We start from the raw sequence: 24,584 nt of genomic DNA on the forward strand, positions 1-24,584 counted from the left end.
CTTAGCGTCAGTGTGACGTACCGACGCACGTTGTGAAAATTCGGCACGACGTGGGCAGTGGATGCAGTTTTTTAATGCATCCGCTGCCCATTCTAAAGTTCGGGGAGGAGGGGGCGGAGTTCCAGCCGTGCATGTGCGGTAGGGAATGGCAGACCCGACGCACGAAAAAACGTTCCCTTGAACTTTTTTTGTGCCGACGGTCCGCCAAAATACAACGCATCCAGTGCACGACGGACGTGACGTATGGCCATACATCACGATCCGTCGGCAATACAAGTCTATGGGAAAAAAAAGCATCCTGCGGGCACATTTGCAGGATGCGTTTTTTTCCCAAAACGATGCATTGCGATGGACGTCACATGACGCAAGTGTGAAAGAGGCCTTACAGAATAGGGCGCTTCTCAAAGGTCTGGACAGATATTATATACAGTGGGTACGGAAAGTATTCAGACCTCTTTACATTTTTCATTCTTTGTTTCAATGCAGCCATTTGGTAAATTCAAAAAAGTTCATTTTTTTTCACATTAATGTACTCTGCACCCCATCTTGACTAAAAAAAACCAAACATAAATGTAGAAATTTTTGAAAATTTAATAAAAAAGAAAAACTGAAATATCACATGGTCATAAGTATTCAGACCCTTTGCTCAGACACTCATATTTAAGTCACATGCAGTCCATTTCCTTGTGATCCTCCTTGAGATGGTTCTATTCCTTCATTGGAGTCCAGTTGTTTTTAATTAAACTGATAGGACTTGATTTCGAAATGCACACACCTGTCTATATAAGATCTCACAGGTCACAGTGCATGTCAGACCAAATGAGAATCATGAGGTCAAAGGAACTGGCCAAGGAGCTCAGAGAGAATTGTGGCAAGGCACAGAACTGGCCAAGGTTACAACAGATTTTCTGCAATACTCAAGAAATGGAAGAAGTTTGGGACCACCAGAAGTCTTCCTAGACCTGGCCATCCTTCCAAACTGAGCAATAGTGGGAGAAGAGCCTTGGTGAGAGAGGTAAAGAAGAACCCCAAGATCACTGTGGCTGAGCTCCAGAGATGCAGTAGGGAGATCGGAGAAAGTTCCAGAAAGTCAACTAACACTGCAGCCCTCCACCAGTCGGGTCTTTATGGCAGAGTGGCCCGACGGAAGCCTCTCCTCAGTGCAAGACATATGAAAGCCTGCACAGAGTTTGCTAAAAAAATACATGAAGGACTCCCAGACTATGAGAAATAAGATTCTCTGGTCTGATGAGTCAAAGATAGACCTTTTTGATGATAATTATAAGCGGTATGTGTGGAGAAAACCAATCACTGCTCATCACGTGCCCAATACAATCCCAACAGTGAAACATGGTGGTGGCAACATCATGCTATGGGGGTGTTCTTCACATGCAGGGACAGGACGACTGGTTGCCATTGAAGGAAACATGAAAGCGGCCAAGTACAGAGATATCCTGGATGAAAGCCTCTTCCAGAGTGCTATGGACCCCAGACTTGGCCGAAGGTTCACCTTCCAACAAGACAATGACCCTAAGCACATAGCTAAAATAACAAAGGAGTGGCTTCAGAACAACTCTGACCATTCTTGACTGGCCCAGCCAGGGCCCTGACCTAAACCCATTTGAGCATCTCTGGAGAGACCTGAAAATGGCTGTCCACCAACGTTCATCATCCAACATGACAGAATTGGAGAGGATCTGCAAGGAAGAATGGCAGAGGATCCCCAAATCCAGGTGTGAAAAACTTGTTGCATCATTCCCAAGAAGACTCATGGCTGTACTAGCTCAAAAGGTGCTTCTACTCAATACTGAGCAAAGGGTCGGAATACTTATGACTATGTTATATTTCAGTTTTTCTTTTTTAATAAATTTTCAAAAATGAGTACATTTGTTTTTTTTCTGTCAAGATGGGGTGCAGTGTGTACGTTAATGAGAAAAAATGAACTTTTTTGAATTTACCAAATGGCTGCAATGAAGCAGAGAGTGAAAAATGTAAAGGGGTCTGAATACTTTTCGTACTGTTTCCCACTGTATCAGTTATATTACATTCTCACTGGTTTACAGTTATGTTTTTAGGTTTCTCAGATGGTATAGTAGCGAGACAAAGCTTCAGAAGGTTCTGTGGAATATTCTGTGGAAGGTTCTGCAGAATGATCTGTGGAATGTTCTGTGGTTGTGAAATAGACATCTCCTTTTTATTTCCTATACTTACAATAAGTTGTCCAGTGTTGAACAATCTGAGAAATGTGAGAAAATGTCTTCATATTTGTCAGGTCTGTAAGAGAAATGTTTAGATTAGAACATTTCTGGCATGAAATACATTTAAAAGTTGGAAACTTTTTATGCGACCAGAAATATTACGCTAGAAAATCTTGCTGGAGATACCTGTACAGGCGCACGGAGGAGCACCCCACTTGTAAGATGCTCCTAATTCATTTAGTGGCCATAACCCTATTCCTCCCTCCCTAACTTACTAAACTAGCCATATACAGTGGGGCAAAAAAGTATTTAGTCAGTCAGCAATAGTGCAAGTTCCACCACTTAAAAAGATGAGAGGCGTCTGTAATTTACATCATAGCCGGGTAGACCTCAACTATGGGAGACAAACTGAGAAAAAAAAATCCAGAAAATCACATTGTATGTTTTTTTTATCATTTTATTTGCATTTTATGGTGGAAAATAAGTATTTGGTCAGAAACAAAATTTCATCTCAATACTTTGTAAAATATCCTTTGTTGGCAATGACAGAGGTCAAACGTTTTCTGTAAGTCTTCACAAGGTTGCCACACACTGTTGTTGGTATTTTGGCCCATTCCTCCATGCAGATCTCCTCTAGAGCAATAATGTTTTTGGCTTTTCGCTTGGCAACATGGACTTTCAACTCCCTCCAAAGGTTTTCTATAGGGTTGAGATCTGGAGACTGGCTAGGCCACTCCAGGACCTTAAAATGCTTCTTACGAAGCCACTCCTTCGTTGCCCTGGCGGTGTGCTTTGGATCAATGTGATGTTGGAAGACCCAGCCACGTTTCAACTTCAATGCCCTTGCTGATGGAAGGAGGTTTGCACTCAAAATCTCACGATACATGGCCCCATTCATTCTTTCATGTACCCGGATCAGTCGTCCTGGCCCCTTTGCAGAGAAACAGCCCCAAAGCATGATGTTTCCACCACCATGCTTTACAGTAGGTATGGTGTTTGATGGATGCAACTCAGTATTCTTTTTCCTCCAAACACGACAAGTTGTGTTTCTACCAAACAGTTCCAGTTTGGTTTCATCAGACCATAGGACATTCTCCCAAAACTCCTCTGGATCATCCAAATGCTCTCTAGCAAACTTCAGAAGGGCCCGGACATGTACTGGCTTAAGCAGTGGGACACGTCTGGCACTGCAGGATCTGAGTCCATGGTGGCGTAGTGTGTTACTTATGGTAGTTGGAGCGCCCCCACACCGCCGCAGGGCCGAGGGGTACCCGGAGCCGGGCCTCTGGGTCTCAGTCCTGGGGTTGTCACGGTGGCTAGACCCGGTCCGTGGCCCTGTCTGTCAGTGGGGGACGTCCGGTGTAATAAGTGGTGTTGTAACGGTGCAGTTGTGGGGTGCAGGTCGCGGTAAATAACGAGGACACCAGGTTGCAGTCTCTTTACCTCTTTACTGGAGATCTCTGAGTCCTCAGTCCAGAATACGGTTCACCAGGCTGCGCAAGTCCGGCCGGTCCAATGGCACCTCCAGAGTTCACTTCACAGGTGGAAATCGGTGCCTTCCTTCTTAGCGCTATGTGTTGTAGTCCTTCCCTGCTGTGCTTACGGAAAGTACCCCACAACCGTTGTGTCTGTTTCTTAAGTTCCCTCACAACTCGATTAAATGATGTTCTTCTAATCGTCCGTCCCTTCCTGATGTTACAGTTAGAACGGCACCCGTTTGTCGGGTAGGCCTGGAGTTCTTCCGGGACCCTAGAGACGCCCCTCTCCCGCAATTGCCTCCCAAGACTTCATAGGTGATATGTGTTAGACAGCCCGCCTTAAACTGACTGTCCTGCCGCTGTTTAGAGTATTGCTTGAAGCTGAATGTTATAATACTCCCTCGGCGTTCCGGCCACCGGTAGTGCGCCTCAGTAGGGTGTTGCTCCGGTCTTACAGCACGACCCCTACTGGAATTCTCCTATCGCTTGATCTCGTTTCTCACTCAGCACAATCTATCTCGTTTCTAGTCCTTTCTTGGGCCCCGCCGCTTCCCGGAGCTGGCGCGGACCCGTTACGTTCTTTCCAATGCCAAGCCTCTGTCAGGATCCCACCCCTGACAGAGACCCTACTGTCTCTTCCTCCACAACACCCTCTGCCACTAGGTGTTGCTTCGTCCAATCCAGTCAGCTTTCTGATCTAACTTCCTGCCTGACCCCCAGTTTACCCACTATGGTGGGGAGTGGCCTAATGAATAGCACCCTTAGCTCCCCCCGGAGGCCCGGCTGTGAAATGTATTGGTGTCTGTGATACCTGATCAGATGAACTCCTTCAGTGCCATCGGACGCACCATAGCTCCCCATAGTGGCGGAGCCACAGTACTGCAACGACCAGGACTCTGGGGCGCTGCAGTAGGCCTTGTTACATTGGTCCCAGCTCTCTGCAGTTCATTCACTAGGTCCCCCCGCGTGGTTCTGGGATTTTTGCTCACCGTTCTTGTGATCATTCTGACCCCACGGGGTGGGATTTTGCATGGAGCCCCAGATCGAGGGAGATTATCAATGGTCTTGAATGTCTTCCATTTTCTAATTATTGCTCCCACTGTTGATTTCTTCACTCCAAGCTGGTTGGCTATTGCAGATTCAGTCTTCCCAGCCTGGTGCAGGGCTACAATTTTGTTTCTGGTGTCCTTTGACAGCTCTTTGGTCTTCACCATAGTGGAGTTTGGAGTCAGACTGTTTGAGGGTGTGCACAGGTGTCTTTTTATACTGATAACAAGTTTAAACAGGTGCCATTACTACAGGTAATGAGTGGAGGAAAGAGGAGACTCTTAAAGAAGAAGTTACAGGTCTGTGAGAGCCAGAAATCTTGATTGTTTGTTTCTGACCAAATACTTATTTTCCACCATAATATGCAAATAAAATGATAAAAAAACAGACAATGTGATTTTCTGGATTTTTTTTTTTCAGTTTGTCTCCCATAGTTGAGGTCTACCTATGATGTAAATTACAGACGCCTCTCATCTTTTTAAGTGGTGGAACTTGCACTATTGCTGACTGACTAAATACTTTTTTGCCCCACTGTAATTTAGCCCTGTCGTTAAACGAGTTTTATATTGATGACTAATTCTTAAGATAGGTCCTGAATATCTGATCAGTGGGGGTGCGACATCTGGCCCCCCTGCCAATCAGCTTTAACTGATGTCGGTGGCCAGATGTACTGAGTTACAGCTCTGTAGATCAAAGCTCCACCAACAGGATAGTTTCTGTGGCTTGGTACTGCACATCCAACCCTTATTAGAACCAGCAGGAGTGGATGTGCAGTACTCGACTGTAACCACTATACATTTGATGAATCTGTGCTGTACAGAATCGCAACTCAGCACATCCGGCTGCTGCCGTCACTGGGAACAGCTGATCGGTGGTGGTGCCATTTGTTGTACTGATCAGATATTGATGAGCTATACTAAGGATGGGGCATCAGTATTTGGGTATGTGTCCACGTTCAGGTTTGCTTCAGGCTTTGGTCAGGATTTGGCTGCGTTTTGGACGCTGCTGCACAACGCTGCGTCAAAAACGCAGCGTTTCCTGAACGTGGACACATACCCTTAAAGTCCTCTACAAAACCTGCAATTAAGTCAATGTTGTCAATTAACCCTAGCTCTAACCTTATCCTGAGTTGATCTTAGTCCTAAAGTTAGTTAAGGTAAAAAAAAAATGCGTAAAAACGTAAAAGTAGCTCCTAGTGATGAATGAAGACAGAATAGTGAAGTGCAAGTGATTCAATACTGTGTTCATTCATTGGCTACAGAGCTGTTGTCATCTCTGTTGCTGCTTATGCAGAGCGCAGCAGTGAAGATGAGTTTGTTATTGGCTGCTGCGCTCTGCATAGGCAGAGACCAAGATGACAAAGTTCAATTCATGATACTGAAAATTTTGTCACTATAGTAGCAACCTATAAAAAGTGTAGCAGTAGATAACAATCTCATCTTGATTGCTGCGCTCTGCATGCGCACTGCTGGGTGAGAACTCACTGCACCAGTCCAAGAGGAAATGGCTTCTCGTGTAACAGGGATGAAATGATAAATTGTTTCAGCTCATAGACTTTGGTGTACATGGCAACTGCTCCTGTAGTCCTCTAATGCTACAACACTGGTGAGCGTCACGACTAAGAGCAAGAGAAGCTGGAATCTCTGTAGCTGGGTATGTGTGGGTCCATGATGTATATCCTCATTACCTGTATAATCACATATACATACAGGTGCTTCTCACAAAATTAGAATATCACCAAAAAGTTAATTTATTTCAGCTCTTCGATACAAAAAGTGAAACCCATATATTATATGGAGTCATTACAAACAGAGTGATCTATTTCAAGTGTTTATTTCTGTTAATGTTGATGATGATTATGGCTTACAGCCAATGAAAGCCCAAAAGTCATCATCTAAGTAAATTAGAATAATTAACAAAAAACACCTGCTAAGGCTTCCTAAGCATTTAAAAAGATCCCTTAGTCTAAGTAGGCTTCACAATCATGGGGAAGACTGCTGACTTGTCAGATGTTTGGAAGGCAGTCATTGACACCCACCACAAGGAGGGTAAGTCGCAAAAGGTCATTACTAAAGAAGCTCGCTGTTCACAGCTGTATCCTAGCATATTAATGGAAAGTTGAGTGGAAGGAAAAAGTGTGGTAGAAAAAGGTGCACAAGCAACCGGGATAACCACAGCCTTGAAAGGATTGTTAAGAAAAGGCCATTCAAAAATTTGGAGGAGATTCACAAGGAGTGGACTGCTGCTGGAGTCATTACTTCAAGACCCTCACACACAGACGTATCCAGGACATGGGCTACAATTGTCGCATTCCTTGTGTCAAGCCATTCAAGACCAACAGACAAAGTCAGAAGCATCTTACCTGGGCCAATGAGAAAAAGAACTGGACTGTTGCTCAGTGGTCCAAGGTGTTGTTTTCAGACGAAAGTAAATTTTGCATTTCATTTGGAAATCAAGGTCCCAGAGTCTGGAGGAAGAGTGGAGAGGCCACAATCCAAGCTGCTTGAGGTCTAGTGTGAAGTTTCCACAATCAGTGATAGTTTGGGGAGCCATGTCATCTGCTGGTATAGGTTCACTGTGTTTTATCAAGACCAAAGTCAGTGCAGCCGTCTACCAGGAAATTTTAGAGCCCTTCATGCTTCCCTCTGCCGACAAGCTTTTTGGAGATGGAAATGTCATTCTCCAGCAGGACTTGGCCCCTGTCCACACTGCCAAAAGTACCAATACCTGGCTTACAAACAACAGTATCACTGTGCTTGATTGGCCAGCAAACTCACCTGACCTTAACCCCATAGAGAATCTATGGGGTATTGTGAAGAGGAAGATGACACCAGACCTAACCATGCAGACGAGCTGAAGGCTGCTATCAAAGCTACCTGGGCTTCCATAACACCTCAGCAGTGCCACAGACTGATCGCCTCCATGCCAAGCTTCATTGATGCAGTAATTGATGCAGAAGGAGCCCAGACCAAGTATTGAGTGCATTTACTGAACATACATTTCAGTAGGCCAACATTTTGGATTTTAAAATAATTTTTCAAGCTGTTGTTATAAAGTATTCTAATTTACTGACTTAATGATTTAATGACTTTTGGGTTTTCATTGGCTGTAACTGTAAGCCGTAATCATCAACATTAACGGAAATAACCACTTGAAACAGATCACTCTGTAATGACTCATATATTATTTGAGCTTCACTTTTTGTATTGAAGAACTGAAATAAATTATCTTTTTGATGATATTCTAATTTTGTGAGAAGCAGCTGTATAATGTATACTATATAATGTCCATACAATCATATCATTAAATCTCTCTACATACATGACGACTTCATCTTGTTCTTGATCTTCTTCTTTTTCTTCTTTATCACTATAAGAACATATGGACACATAGAGATATAACAAGGCATATATAGAATTATATAGATATTTTTCCTCTTATTGAGTTCACTCATGATCAGACCATTATTGTCATCACTAGTGGGAATGTCTGAGGTAAAACTGTCACTAACCCCTTAAAACAGAAGTATATTCTCATCTGTATTGTAACAAGACAAAGCTCCAGAATATTCTATAGAATGCTCTGTGAAATGTTCTGTGGATGTTTCCGTGGATTGATCTGTGGTTGTGGATGAGGTATCTCTTTTTTATTCCTTATACTTACCATATGGCACCCTGCACTGAGCACTTTGAAACTAAGGTGACTTTATATTCTGATCTATGGAAGAAAAAAAAGCTCCCGTTACAATGGTTGATTCAGAAATGCCTAGAACATATCATCTATAACATGTATAACCAGGAATATTCCTGCTGCTCTTTACATAGAAATCTTTTATGTTGTAAGGCTAGAGGGATATGAATGATACTGGATAATTTGACATTTGGTGAGAATTTCATGTCAATAGCACCTTTAGAAATATATTTACTTAGAAAATTGGTGATGTGTTCAATACATATTTCACCCACTGTACATGCCTACACCACACCTTTCACCAAAGATACACCTTTCACCAAACATATACTTATATATACAGACAGAAGCATATAACTAGTAATAAATAATTATTAACAGGTACAACAGCGCAAGCAATGAGGAGGCACTGGTACTTAACAAGCAACTATTTATTTTGTCTAATACAAGTATATATACAGTGGGTATGGAAAGTATTCAGACCCCTTTAAATGTTACACTCTTTGTTTCATTGCAGCCATTTGGTAAATTCAAAAAATTTCATTTTTTTTCTCATTAATGTACACTCTGCACCCAATCTTGACTGAAAAAAAACAGAAATGCAGTAATTTTTGCAAATTTATTAAAAAAGTAAAACTGAAATATCACATGGTCATAGGTATTCAGACCCTTTGCTCAGTATTGAGTAGAAGCACCCTTTTGAGCCAGTACAGCCATGAGTCTTCTTGGGAATGATGCAACAAGTTTTTCACCCCTGGATTTGAGGATCCTCTGCCATTCTTCTGGCTGGGCCAGTCAGGAATGGTCACAAAGTTGTCCTGAAGCCACTCCTATTTATTTTAGCTGTGTGCTTAAAGTCATTGTCTTGTTAGAAGGTGAACCTTCGGCCAAGTCTGAGGTCCGGAGCACTCAGAAAGAGGTTTTCATCCAGGATATCTCTTTCCTTCAATGGCAACCAGTCGTCTGGTCCCTGCAGCTGAAAAGCACCCCCATAGCATGATGCTGCCACCACCATGTTTCATTGTTGGGATTGTACTGGGCAGGTGATGAGCGGTGGCTGGTTTTCTCCACACATACTGCTTAGAATTATCACCAAAAAGGTCTATATTCTTCTCATTAGACCAGAGAATCTTATTTCTCACAGTCTGGGAGTCTTTCATGTGTTTTTTAGCAAACTCTATGTGGGCTTTTATATATTTTGCACTGAGTATAGGCTTCCGTCGGGCCACTCTGTCATAAAGGCCTGACTGGTGGAGGGCAGCAGTGATAGTTGACTTTGCGGAACTTTCTCCCATCTCCCTACTGCATCTCTGGAGCTCAGCCACAGTAATCTTGGAGTTCTTCTTTACCTCTTTCACCAAGGCTCTTCTCCCATGATTGCTCAGTTTGGCTGGACGGCCAGGTCTAGGAAGACTTCTGGTGGTCCCAGAATTCTTCCATTTAAGGATTATGGAGGTCATTATGCTCTTAGGAACCTTGAGTACTACATAACTTCTTTTGTAACCTTGGCCATATCTGCGCCTTGCCACAACTCTGTCTCTGAGCTCCTTGGCCAGTTCCTTTGACCTCATGATTCTCATTTGGTATGACATGCACTGTGAGCTGTGAGGTCTTATATAGAATGTTGTGTGCCTTTCTGAATCAAGTCCTATCAGTTTAATTAAACACAGCTGGACTCCAGTGAAGGAGTAGAACCATCTCAAGGAGGATCACAAGGAAATGGAGAGCATGGGACTTAAATTCGAGTGACTGAACAAAGAGTAAGAATACTTATGACCATGTGATATTTCAGTTTTTCGTTTTTAATAAATATGCAAACAATTCTACATTTCTGTTTTTACCAAACGGCTGCAATGAAACAAAGAGTGAAAAATTGAATGGGGTTTGAATACTTTCCGTACCCACTGTATATGTGTAGGCAAGTTGTCAAGGGCAATGGGGAACAATGACAATACCATCAAATATGGCACAATCAGGACACTGTAACACAATTAAACAGGATGCATAGCAAACAAGAAAAAAAAAAAAGTAAGTCCGCACCAACAGCACGCTAAATCCTCAGCACATACTGATCACAGCTGACATTGCGTTATTTTGCCAATAGCGGAATCCGGGTGTTCATTCAGATAAAGAGTAAGTCCAAACAAATATGCTAATATTCAAGAAGACGAGCACTCACCCTCCGCACACTTTTTCAGTCTTTATTCTGGCATCAAATAAATAGCAGGATCATATAGGGAGAACAGTGGATCCAAAAGACGATGGCCGTTTCGCGCTGCCGCGCTTCTACGGGTCTAGATCTAGACCCGTAGAAGCGCGGCAGCGCAAAACAGTCGTCATCTTTTGGATCCACTGTTCTCCCTATATGGTCCTGCTATTTATTTGATGCCAGAATAAAGACTGAAAAAGTTTGCGGAGGGTGAGTGCTCTTCTTCTTGAATATTAGCATATTAATTAAACAGGATATTTGTACAGCGATTTATGTATATACAATGTTCTTTATGCTTACAGTTAAAGGTAAAGGACTACTATCGTAGGTATTGGCTAATACTAAACCCCCAACCTAGCAGGCGGAACTCTCACTACTGGGCTTGTCACAGTTGTCTTTCCTCTATGCTGCTTGCAACATCATACAGGCCCTAATGGGGGGTCACCGGCATTTACCGCTAGGCTGCAAATCCCGGATTGGTGAGTTACTTGGTACACATAACACTGCCGTCTTTGTTCCCTGAAACATGGCCCCGGCCCACTCTCAGGAATGTACATCTACGCTGGAAGTAACAGCTCACACGACCACTGAGCTGCTTGATTGTCTTTCTTGGTCTTGGCCCTGCTCACTTGATTTAGATCTCCCAACCCTGGTCACCCGGATCTGGTTACTCTATCCTCCACTCAATTCAGGTTATTCGGTTCCCCACTCGAATTCTGGTTATTCGGTCCCCCACTCGAATTCTGGCTATTCGGTCCCCCACTCGAATCGGGTTATTTGGTCCCCCACTTGAATCGGTTTATTCAGTCCCCATTCTATTTGGGTTATTCTGTCCCCCACTTGAATCGAACTATTCAGTGCCCCTCTCTATTTGGTTTATTCAGTCCCCCACTTGGGTCATATAACTCAGTACTTCACTTGCAATTGCGGCCTATAAACCCACTTTGCTACACCGCATATCTGTCCTGTTTAAGGTTTCCTTTCCATCCAAGGCATTTAATAATTATTAACTGTACCACGGCTGCCACCTGACCTGGTGTCTTCTCCAATCTCTTCCCCAAGGGAACATGTCGTACACCTGTCGGCACATGTCTGTATACATCTGAGTATACTGTATGTCTCAGGAGCGTGGAGAGAGGACGGTGGCTCCATAGTAGGACTGGCAGTAGATATTATATCCACAGCCGGGTACATGTGCCGCCATACTTTATATTCTCTCTATAATGTATCATCTATAATGTTTGTGTATAATCATCTCATTATATCTCTCCACTTACCCAATCATTTTTTCAGTGTCCGATGGTTTTTCCTTCTGATCTTTTGCTTCTCCCTCCTCTTCTTCCTCCTCACTATTAGAGATATAAAACATTGCACAAATAGAAATCCAGAGATATATCCTGACAATGAATTCATCTACAGATGGTTAATTTGGCCACTTGTGGGGATGTCTGATGTGATACATAATATATTTAATCTCTCATTCTATACACTTACATTATAGTATCTAGTCTTGGGGGTGAAGATACTTTTGGATGGTATAATTCGGGGTTTTAATAGAAGAAAACAGTACCAGTATCCTCACTGTTCCCTTTTTATTTAGTACTCATTATTAATGGTCTTTACTGAGAAGCGTGGCTCGCAGGGTAATTATGCAAAGCAGCTTTAGGACACGCCCCAGAGGATCCTGTAAGCCACGCCTCTTCAGTAATGGCTATAAAAATGAGCACTAAATTAGAATCATCCATAGTTCTGGAACCATTAGGTGGAGGATTAAAAAACAAAAAACATAGAGCAGCAGGAATAAAATAAGAACACAAACTGGTCACTTTTACTGTGTGACAGGTTCTTTTTAAAAGCAAATTTGACACCAGTCTTAACCTCTCAAACTGCTGATATAATCCTGTATCTCTATATTGTAAGTTTGGAGGAAAATGAAGATTATACCTGAGCATCGGGGACCAGGATCTTATTTCCTCTATCCATCTGTTGAAAGAATAAAGAAAGACAATGATAATTATCACGTATCACATCCAAACAATTTTGAGGAAAACTTTCCACTGTCCCTTGTTATGAAATATCTAATAAGGGTCGTATTTCCTATGTATATCCTGGGGTGGTGCAGGACGAGACCCAACATTAGTCATATATGTGCATGGCCCCTGTAATAGGCCCAATGTAAAGTCTGGACTTGTCACATAATACTTTATAATGAACTACTTACATTAGATCTGGACCGTCATCAATCCGATAAAAATCAGAACACAATTATAAGGGTACATGCCCACGATCAGTGTTAATATTGTTCTGGACCCTGATAATTATTCTTAGCTCTTACCCTAGTTAGGTTTAGAAAATGTTTAAAAATGTAACAGTAGCTCCTAGTAATGAATGAAGAAAGAATAGCGAAGTGCCAGTCATTCAATACTATCTTCATTCATTGGCTACAGAGCTGTTGTCATTTCTTTTGCTGCTTATGCAGAGCACAGCAGTCAAGATGAGTTTGTTATTGGCTGCTGCACTCTGCATAGGGAGAGACAAGGATGACAAAGCTCATTTCATGATGCTGAAAATTTTGGCAGCCTATGCTAAGTGTAGCATTCGATGACAATCTCATATTGACTGCTGCACTGTGCATTGGCATTGTCAGCTGAGAACTCACTGGACCCCTCCAAGAGGAAGTGGCACTTCATGGCGCTTCTTTGACCGGGGGAGAAAATGAGGAATTTTTGCCCTCATAGGCTATGTTGCACATGGCAACTGCTTATGTTGTCCTTTATTGCCACACCACTAGTGTGCGTCATGACTGACCGCACCAGAAGCAGGAATTTATGCAGCCAGGTATATGTGAGGCCATGCTGTGTATCCTCATTACCTGTATAATCACATCTATAAAGTGTATAATATATAATGTCCATACAATTATCTCATTACTTCTATCTACATACAGTGGCATGTAAAAGTTTGGACACTCCTGGTCAAAATTACTGTTATTGTGAACAGTTAAGAAAGTTAGACAATTATCAAGGATACCTAATAGCAAATAGCAAATTAGTAAAGATTAGCCAATACTAGAGAAGAGAGAGGATTCAAAAATATCTAATCAAACTGGAGCAGTGGGCAGCAACTAACAGAATGGCTTTTAACAGGGAGAAATGCAAAGTACTACATCTGGGCAAGAAAAATGAATAAAGCATATTTAGAATGAGAAGAATAGGGTTAAGCAACAGCAAGTGTGAAAAAGACTTGGGTATACTAATAGATCACAGACTGAACATGAGTCAACAGTGTGATGCAGCAGCAAAAAAGGCAAACACCATTCTGGGATGTATTAACAGAAGCATACAGTATAGATCACGTGAAGTTATTCTTCCCCTCTACTCCTCCTTGGTCAGATCCCATCTAGAATACTGTGTTCAGTTCTGGGCTCCACATTTTAAAAAAGGTATCAACAAACTGGAGCAAGTCCACAGAAGAGCGACCAGAATGGTGAGCGGACTGCAAAGTATGTCATACCAGGAACGGTTAGAGGATTTGGGAATGTTTAGCTTGCAAAAGAGAAGACTGAGAGGAGGCTTAATAGCTGTCTACAAATATCTGAAGGGTTGCCACAGTGTAGAGGGATCATCATTGTTCTCATTTGCACAAAGAAAGACTAGAAACAATGGGATGAAACTGAAAGGGAGAAGATACAGATTAAATATTAGAAAAAACTTTTTGACAGTGAGGGTGATCAATGAGTGGAACAGGCAGTTCTCCTTCAATGGAAGTCTTCAAACAGAGGCTGGACAGACATCTGTCTAAAATGTTTAGTGAATCCTGCATTGAGCAGGAGGTTGGACCAGATGATGCTGGAGGTCCTTCCAACTCTAACTCTCTATGATTCTATGATTCTATAAGTTGAAGATGAAATGATCTCTAAAAGGCCTAAAGTCGAAGATGACCCATTTCCTTTGTATTTAGGAAAAAAAAATATTGTCATTTTTTACATTTTAAGAATTACAAAAAGGAAAATGGGCCTATACAAAAGTTTGGGCATCCTGCATGTTTAGTACCTAGTAGCACCCCCTTTTGAAAGTATCAGAGCTTGTAAATGCTTTTTGCAGCCAGCCAAGAGTCTTTCAATTCATGTTTGAGGGATTTTCATCCATTCTTCCTTGGAATATTCTTCCAGTTCTGTGAGATTCTTGGGTCGAAGCAAATTTAGGCCCAATAGACATCATTTTATCTTCACCTGGCTTAACTGCTCATAATAACAGTAATTTTCACCAGGGGTGCCGAAACTTTTACATGCCACTGAACATGGTGTCTCCATCATGCTCTTCATCTTTTCCTTCATTATAAGAAATAATATGGACATATAGAGAAAAAGTGGCATGCAAAAGTATTCTACCCTCCCTTGAAATTTTTCGTGTTTTACTAGCTTACAATCTGGAATGTCCCTGGTTTTCTTTGAGAGTTTGCATCAGTTCATGTAAAGAACATACCTACAACTGGGAACATTTGTTTTTCTTTTTATTAAGGAGCAAACAACAAATAGGACAAAATAACTGAAAACTTCAGTGTATATATCTATTCACCCTCCTAAAGTCAGTACGTTGTAGAGCCTCCTTTTGCGACAATTAAAGCTGCAAATTGCTTGTTGGAAGGTGAATCTACGTACCAGTCTCAAACCACTGACAGATTAAAACAGGTTTTGTTCAAGAATATCCCTGGATTTCACACCATCCATTTTCACCTCGACTCGGACCATTTTCTCTCACTGAAAAATGTCCCCACAGCACCCCTCAGCATGATGCTGCCACCACCATTTTTCACTGTGTGGATGGTGTTCTTGGTGCGATGAGCTGTGTTGGTTTGGTGCCAGACATAGTATTTACCTTAGTGGCCAAAAAGTTCAATTTTGGTATCATCTGACCACAGCACCTTCCTCCATACATCTAGGGAGTCTCCAACATGTCTTTTGGCAAACTCAAAATGAGCCTTATAGTTTTTGTATGTAATTGAAGGCTTTTTCTGGCCAGTCTTGTGTAAAAAAGGCCACCTCTATGAAGTGTATGGCTCGTTGTGGTCGTATAGACAGATACTCCAGTCTCTGCTTGGGAACTCTGTAGCTCCTTCAGGGTTACATTTTGTCTTTGTGCTGCCTCTTTGATTAATGCCCTCCCTGCCCAGGATAAGAGCTTTGGTGGGTGGCCCTTCTTGACAGGTTTGTTGCGGTACCAATTGTTTCCATTTGATGATATTATATTTGATGGTGTTCCAGGGGGTCATCAGAGATTGGTCAGGGTTGGGTTATAAAAATATATCCCGATCTCTGATGATCCTCTGGAACACCATCAAATATATTATCATCAATTGGAAACAATTGGTACCACAACAAGTGGTTGTGGAATCCATAAGAGCCAATGACCTGATACCAGAAAGTCCAAGAACAGGGACATTATACATGCTTCCCAAAATCCACAAATCTAGAAATCCAGGAAGACCAATTATTTCATGTGTGGGCACCCTTACTGAGCAGGTATCTGGATGGGTAGAGGCTATTCTTAAACCCCTGGTAAAAGATACACCCAGCTTCATTCAGGACACAACTGACCTATTGAATAAACTATGAGCAATAGGTCCTCTACCAGAAGGAACCATCCTGGCCACCATGGATGTGGAATCTTTGTACTCCAATATCCCACACCAGGATGGATTAAATGCCTGCAAATTCTTCCTGGAAAACACAGGGACTGATGCAAATTCTGTGGTGAAACTTATAAAATTCATCCTCACCCACAATTACTTTGAATTTGACAAGAAGATCTATCTACAGGAGACTGGCACAGCAATGGGAAGTAAAATGGCCCCACAGTATGCAAATCTTTTCATGGCCAAGCTTGAAAGCGACTTTTTGTCCTCATGTCCCATCAGGCCTCTGGCGTACTACCGCTACATTGATGACATTTTAATCATCTGGACGGAGTCTGAGCCACAGCTAAAGATGTTCCATGAACAGTTTAATCAATTTCACCATACCATCAACTTGACATTCGACTACTCCTGTACTGAAATTAACTTTCTGGACACCATCATTAAGCTGCAGAACAATAAAATAGAAACATTCCCGTATCAGAAGCCAATCGACCGTCCGACATACCTTAAATGGGACAGTTTCCATCCAAAACACATAAAAAACTCCACTGTCTACAGCCAAGCCATCAGATACAATCGTATATGTTCCAACCCAATGGATAGGGATGAACACCTTGGTCGCCTCAGAATGACCTTTTTGAATCAGGGCTACCATCCAAGAACAATTGAAAACCAGATTACAAGAGCCACCAGAATATCAAGGAATCACCTGCTACATTACAAAGCTAAAGAAGAAAATAACCGGGTGCCTCTAGTAGTTACCTACAATCCAAATCTGGAGGCGCTAAGGGGAGCTGCACGGAAATTACAACCTTTACTGCAAAAGATGCCCGATTACAATCCATTTTTCCAGACCCCCCACTACTGTGTTTTAGGCAGCCCCCAAATTTAAGAAGCATCATTGTCAGAAGCTCCCTGTCCTCTCCAACAGCTGCAGGAACCTTTCCTTGCAATCAGAAAAAATGTAAAACCTGTCCATTTATAATGACCACGGACAAGATAAAGATCCCCAATTCACATCAGGACTACAAGATACCAGGTACATTCAGCTGCGTCACTTCTAATGTGGTGTACCTAATTATTTGTGCTAAATGTCCAACTGGGGGTCTGTATGTAGGGGAGACAGGGCAGAAACTGAGAACAAGGATGAATTCTCACCGCCATACAATAAGAGAAAAAAGAATGGATCTACCTGTGGCAATACATTTCTGTCTCCCAAATCATAACATTATGGACATGAAATTACTTGTGCTAAAAGGTAACTTTAAATCACAGAAAGACAGGAGAGTCTGGGAATATAAACTGATGACGACCTTTGACTGTCTTAGTGGTGGAATGAATGTGTCGCATGGATTTATGTCTTCTTACATCAACTAAGGAACTTGCCCCTCAGACTATGAGGGGTCATCACAACAGAGACCCCAATCAGAGGACAATAAAACATTCCTTATCTAAGAACTGGTCCAATATTTATGGACATACAGTAACTGTTTATCACTCATGGTAATTCTGCTCCATGCCACCTGTCTTATCCATGTTTTTTTTTTTTTTTTTTCTGTGCTATGTTGTGCATAAATATGTGATTCTTCAGAATTTGTATTAGTCTCTGCCTGATGAAGAGACCTGTGTAGTCTCGAAAGCTTGCAATTTGTTCCCATCTTTTCAGTTAGCCATTAAAAGGTATCAACCACTGAGGACTCTCAATTCTAAACATTTTTCTATCTACTGGCTAACACGGTACCAAGATATATATCTTTCCTGTATCTAGAGGGATATCAGTGATTTGTGATAAACGCTGGCTCGGCGTGCTGTGATAACTAGTAAAATAACCAACTCCCCAAATTTACAGTAAATCCACAAAAAATGCTGTAACAAGCGATCAAAAAGCCACACATCTATCCCAAAATTATACTAATAAAACCGTTGTCTCTCGCTGCAAAAAATAAGCCACAGCTCCATTGGCCAATAATAAAAATGTTACATTTCTCGGAAAATTGTGACAACCCCCCAATTTTCTTTTTGTTTTGTTTTGCAACCTTCTGATTTTTTTTTGTCACCACCAAAATAGTGACATCACAATAATGGTACTGATGAGAAGAATCATATTGCATGGTTATTTACAAAAAATACTACAAAATGCACACTGTAAAAACTATTCCTAAAAAACAAGGTTAGAATTATTTTTTTTCCACAATTTCACCGCATTTGGATTTTTTTTTCCCATTTTCCAGTTCGTTATGTAGTAAAATGAATGGTGTCATTCGAAAGTACAACTTGTCTTCCAAAAAACAAGCCCTCTTATATCTTTGTGAACACAAAAATAAAAGAGATATGGCTCTGGGAAGAAGGGGAGGATAAAATGAAAATGCAAAAATGGAAATTGGCCATGGCGTGACAGGGTTAATGAAAGTAAGATTTCAAAGGACTCATACAAAGCAATAGACCCCTAAAAATCAATGCAAAAATGTGCAGGATTATAGAGATTACAGACTTATAATGAGGATTTACTCACTGGGTTACACTGGCTTCACTGGAAGATGAAGTCTGTAAATGAAGAAATAATAACAATAATAATAATTGGTATGATGATGGTTATGCTTCCATTGATCTGACTGACGACTATCAGTCCTGACTTCTCTATTATTCTGGACGTTCATACATACAGTTGAAACCAGAAGTTTGCATACATACATAAAAAGACACATATGCATGCGTTTTTCATGCGTTTATCTGACATGAAATCAGAATAAACCTTCCCCGTTTTAGGTCAATTAGGATTACCATAAGTATACATATTTGCCAAATGCCAGAATAATGAGAGATAATGTTTTTAGGCATTTTTATTACTTACTATATATATATATAGCCAAATTAGATCTCATGCTTCGCACTGACGAGGGCTAACAGCCCGAAACACCGTGTCTGCGAATTGGGATACTCATTTGGCTTTTATCCTAAGTCATGCTGCAATACTCGTTAAAGGGTTGATTGTGACTTGTAGGATCGCTACTTCCAACAGGTGGCGCTATAGAGTTTAAGTCCTCTTTTTCTCTGAAGAGGCAATTTGCATATATTACTTAAAAAGTCACAATTTTACATACATTTTATTAGTATTTGGTACCATTGCCCTCAAACTGAATGACTTGGGTCAAACATTTGGCATATCCTTCCACAAGCTTCTCACAATAGTTGGTCGAAATTTGGGCCCATTCCTCCTGACAAAACTGGTGTAGCTGATCCAGGTTTGTAGGTCTCCTTGCTCGCACCGGCCTTTTCAGCTTTGTCCATAAATTTTCAATAGAATTGAGATTAGGGCTCTGTGATGGCCACTCCAAAACATTGACTTTGTTATCCTTAAGCTATTTTGTTACCATTTTACCAGCATGCTTCAGGTCATTGTCCACTTGGAAGATCAATTTCCGCCCAAGCTTTAACTTCCTGGCTGATGTCTTGAGATGTTGCTTCAGTATTGCCACATAATCTTCTTTTCTCACAGTGCCATCTATTTTGTGAAGTGCATCAGTCCCTTCTGCAGCAAAATAGCCCCACGCCATTATGCTGCCACCCCGTGTTTCACGGTTGGGATGGTGTTCTTAGGCTTCCAAGCTTCTCCCTTTTTCCTCCAAACGTAATGATGGTCATTATGCCCTAAAAGTTCAATTTTAGTTTCAGGAGACCACAGGACGTGTTTCTGAAAGTTCAGGTCTTTGTTCCTATGTGCATTTGAAAAAATTATCCTGGATTTTTTATGTTTCTTTTGGAGTAATGGCTTCTTCCTGGCAGACTGGCTGGTTTCACTGTGGATATAGACACAATCTTACCAGCTTCCGCTATCATCTTCACAAGGTCTTTTGCTTTTGTCCTTAGGTTGATATGCATATATCAGACCAAAGTTCGTTCATCTCTGGAACACAGAACCCATCTCCTTCCTGAGCGGTATGATAGCTGGACATTCCCATCTTGTTCGTGCTTGCGTATAATTGTTTGTACAAATGAACCAGGCACCGTTATCTTGAAATTGTACCCAAGGATGAGCCAGACTTGTGCAAGTGCACAATTCTCTTCCTGATATCTTGGCTGATTTCTTTAGACTTTCCCATGATGCTACACAAAGAAACAGTCTGTTTCAGGTGTGCATTAAAATACATCCACAGGTTTGTCTCTAAATAACTCATATGTTGTCAAAAAATCAGAAGCTTCCAAACACATGACATCATCATATGGGCAGTCCAGAATTGTTTAAAGGCATAGGAATCTTAGTGTATGTAAACTTTTGACTTTGTAGTAAGTAATAAAAACATTCTCTCTCTCTCATTATTCTGGCATTTGGCAAATATTAATAATTGTAGTAATCCTAATTGACTTAAAAAGGAAAAGGTTTATTCTGATTTCATGTCACATATTGAGAAAAACATGCCTATGTGTCTTTTTATATAGTGTAAGTAAACTTCTGGTTTTAAGGTTTTAACTGTACATATTATAAAGCAGGCATGCATTTCTATATATCTGATTGGTACATATAAGCTGTATATCAGCTGTCTGCTGATATACAGTAATGGAAACTTTATTTAATGCTTATAACATTCACTTCTCACCATTGTGGATGGTAATTCATCACTTACATTGATGAACTGACGTGAAACGTTCTCCATTTTAAAACAAAATCTTTCGTCAGTTGCACTGTAAATGGATTGAGATAAAGAGGAAAAAAATGGAAAGAGATAAGAAAGAGAAGAGCAGAACATGGTCATTATATGGTGGAAACATAGAAAAAGACTGGAAAATGATAGAAACTAATAATTATGAGCGAACATGAGCCCAAGAGTACTCACACTCCACCTCTATGGAACACCTAGAGAACATTCCGAAGTGCAGCTCCTTATATAGTAGTGTGATGTCACACTGTACAGGCTCAGGACTTTCCATTCTATGACATCACCATTCATAGCAATAGATGAATGTAACTTGGAAAGTGCTTTATATACAATATCACATTTATACAATGTGCATTTATATAATCGTGACAGTTATACTTTCAACTACAGGTATAATTAGATAAATGTGTACAGAGGCGTAACTAGAGGTTCAGCCCAGGGGACAAAACACATCTGAGCAGGCCTCTAACCTAGGCAACCATGTTTACAAGGGTGCAGCCGAATCATAGTGGGTGTAGGGGAACCTCAGCCGTTACTGTAAAAAAAATCACTATACAAAAACCAAGACCAATATTACTGCCAATGGTTGGTGGTTTAATGATACACACCAGTTCTGTAGGACATATGAAAGGTTACAGTACAGTAATATTGGTGACTTACATAACACAAGTGTATTGAGCGAGGCTGCGCCCACTACACGCGTTCTGGCCAGGAGTATGCAATATTCCATACTTGACCGCCGTTCTTGGGGCAGACATCGGCGAATCCTCGCAGTGCACACTGCATGTCCTAAGAGGATTCAGAAGTCTTCAGTCACACAGAGCGACTGCAGACTTGTCATTCTACATGGACAACCCCTATAAACATTAGATTGGTGTGAGCAGCACGGAACAGATGTGTTGATTGTTATGACCCCAGTGGACAGGGTCTCAGAGGAACGTGTAAGTCTGCGAGATTCAAAAATCCAGCTCATAGGGCTGTGGTAACTGGGTTGACCAAATAGCTACTCCTAACGCCAACACTAGAAGTAGCCGGGGATCATGCCTACGGTGATCGCTAGATGACTCGCGCCAGCCGGAGAATCTAACTACCCCTAGGAGAAGAAAACAAAGACCTCTCTTGCCTCCAGAGAAAGGGACCCCAAAGCAAGATACAAGCCCCCCACAAATAATAACGGTGAGGTAAGAGGAAATGACAAACACAGAAATGAACCAGGTTCAGCAAAGAGAGGCCAGCTTACTAATAGCAGAATATAGCAAGATAACTTATCTGGTCAACAAAAACCCTATAAAAATCCACGCTGGAGATTCAAGAACCCCCGAACCGTCTAACGGTCCGGGGGGAGAACACCAGCCCCCTAGAGCTTCCAGCAAAGGTCAGGATACAGATTGGAACAAGCTGGACAAAAATACCAAACAAAACAAAAGCAAAAAGCAAGGAAGCAGACTTAGCTTGAAATACAGGAACCAGGATCATAGGACAAGAGCACAACAGATTAGCTCTGATTTCAACGATGCCAGGCATTGAACTGAAGGTCCAGGGAGCTTATATAGCAACGCCCCTGAACTAACGGCCCAGGTGAGGATATAGGAAAAGACAGAAGCTCCAGAGTCAAATCACTAATGACCACTAGAGGGAGCAAAAAGCAAAATCACAACAGTACCCCCCCCTTAGTGAGGGGTCACCGAACCCTCACCATGACCACCAGGGCGATCAGGACGAGCGGCGTGAAAGGCACGAACTAAATCGGCCGCATGAACATCAGAGGCGACCACCCAGGAATTATCTTCCTGACCATAGCCCTTCCACTTGACCAGGTACTGAAGCCTCCGCCTGGAGAGACGAGAATCCAAGATCTTCTCCACCACGTACTCCAACTCGCCCTCGACCAACACCGGAGCAGGAGGCTCAGCAGAAGGAACCACAGGCACAACGTACCGCCGCAACAAGGACCTATGAAACACGTTGTGGATAGCAAACGACACAGGAAGATCCAGGCGAAAGGATACAGGATTAAGGATTTCCAATATCTTGTAAGGACCAATAAAACGAGGTTTAAATTTGGGAGAGGAAACCTTCATAGGAACAAAGCGGGAAGAAAGCCACACCAAATCCCCAACACGTAGTCGGGGACCCACACCGCGGCGGCGGTTTGCAAAGCGCTGAGCCCTCTCCTGTGACAACTTCAAGTTGTCCACCACAAGATTCCAGATCTGCTGCAACCTATCCACCACAGAATCCACCCCAGGGCAGTCAGAAGGTTCCACATGACCCGAAGAAAAACGAGGGTGGAAACCAGAGTTGCAGAAAAACGGCGAAACCAAGGTGGCGGAACTAGCCCGATTATTAAGGGCAAACTCAGCCAACGGCAAGAAGGTCACCCAATCGTCCTGATCAGCAGAGACAAAACACCTCAAATAAGCCTCCAAAGTCTGATTAGTTCGCTCCGTCTGTCCATTAGTCTGAGGATGGAAAGCAGACGAAAACGACAAGTCAATGCCCATCCTACTACAAAAGGATCGCCAGAATCTGGAAACGAACTGGGATCCTCTGTCTGACACAATATTCTCAGGGATGCCGTGCAAACGAACCACGTTCTGGAAAAACACAGGAACCAGATCGGAAGAGGAAGGCAGCTTAGGCAAAGGAACCAAATGGACCATCTTGGAGAAGCGATCACATATCACCCAGATAACAGACATGCCTTGAGACACCGGAAGATCAGAAATGAAATCCATGGAGATATGTGTCCAAGGTCTCTTAGGGACAGGCAAGGGCAAGAGCAACCCGCTGGCACGAGAACAGCAAGGCTTAGCTCGAGCACAAGTCCCACAGGACTGTACAAATGACCGCACATCCCTAGACAAGGAAGGCCACCAAAAGGATCTGGCCACCAGATCTCTGGTGCCAAAAATTCCTGGGTGACCTGCCAACACCGAGGAATGAACCTCGGAAATGACTCTGCTGGTCCACTTATCAGGCACAAACAGTCTGTCAGGTGGACAAGAATCAGGCCTATCAGCCTGAAATCTCTGCAACACACGTCGCAGATCTGGAGAAATAGCTGACAAGATAATACCATCCTTAAGAATACCAACAGGTTCAGCGACTCCAGGAGCATCAGGCACAAAGCTCCTGGAAAGAGCATCGGCCTTCACATTTTTTGAACCTGGTAAATACGAGACAACAAAGTCAAAACGGGAGAAAAACAATGACCAGCGGGCCTGTCTAGGATTCAGGCGTTTAGCAGACTCGAGATACATCAGATTTTTGTGATCAGTCAAGACCACCACACGATGCTTAGCACCCTCGAGCCAATGACGCCACTCCTCAAATGCCCATTTCATGGCCAACAACTCCCGATTGCCCACATCATAATTTCGCTCCGCAGGCGAAAACTTCCTAGAGAAAAAGGCGCAAGGTCTCATAACAGAGCAACCAGGGCCTCTCTGCGACAAAACAGCCCCTGCTCCAATCTCTGAAGCATCCACCTCAACCTGAAAGGGAAGCGAGACATCAGGCTGGCACAAAACAGGCGCCGAAGTAAACCGACGTTTCAACTCCTGGAAAGCCTCCACGGCAGCAGGAGCCCAATTAACCACATCGGAGCCCTTCTTGGTCATATCCGTCAAAGGTTTCACAATGCTAGAAAAGTTAGCGATAAAACGAC

At 42.3% G+C, this 24,584-nt stretch overlaps 1 protein-coding gene across 1 annotated transcript in view; it reads right to left on the bottom strand.

Annotated features, from left to right (window-relative positions):
- Window positions 1–21,123, bottom strand: part of LOC143804035 (uncharacterized) — a 47,271-nt gene extending 26,148 nt beyond the window's left edge. Inside the window, exons 1-9 of the mRNA XM_077281777.1 lie at window positions 21,092–21,123; window positions 20,855–20,939; window positions 18,772–18,803; window positions 12,567–12,605; window positions 11,900–11,971; window positions 8,387–8,440; window positions 8,017–8,092; window positions 6,208–6,311; window positions 2,212–2,274 (exon numbers count right to left, since the gene is read on the bottom strand). Coding sequence (XP_077137892.1) covers window positions 2,212–2,274; window positions 6,208–6,311; window positions 8,017–8,092; window positions 8,387–8,440; window positions 11,900–11,971; window positions 12,567–12,605; window positions 18,772–18,803; window positions 20,855–20,911 — 497 coding nt within the window. The 5' untranslated portion in view covers window positions 20,912–20,939; window positions 21,092–21,123. The remainder of the gene's footprint in view (window positions 1–2,211; window positions 2,275–6,207; window positions 6,312–8,016; window positions 8,093–8,386; window positions 8,441–11,899; window positions 11,972–12,566; window positions 12,606–18,771; window positions 18,804–20,854; window positions 20,940–21,091) is intronic.
- Between the last annotated feature and the right edge of the window lie 3,461 nt (window positions 21,124–24,584).

The sequence above is a fragment of the Ranitomeya variabilis genome, chromosome 2 (assembly GCF_051348905.1).
Source record: "Ranitomeya variabilis isolate aRanVar5 chromosome 2, aRanVar5.hap1, whole genome shotgun sequence".
NCBI lineage: Eukaryota > Metazoa > Chordata > Amphibia > Anura > Dendrobatidae > Ranitomeya > Ranitomeya variabilis.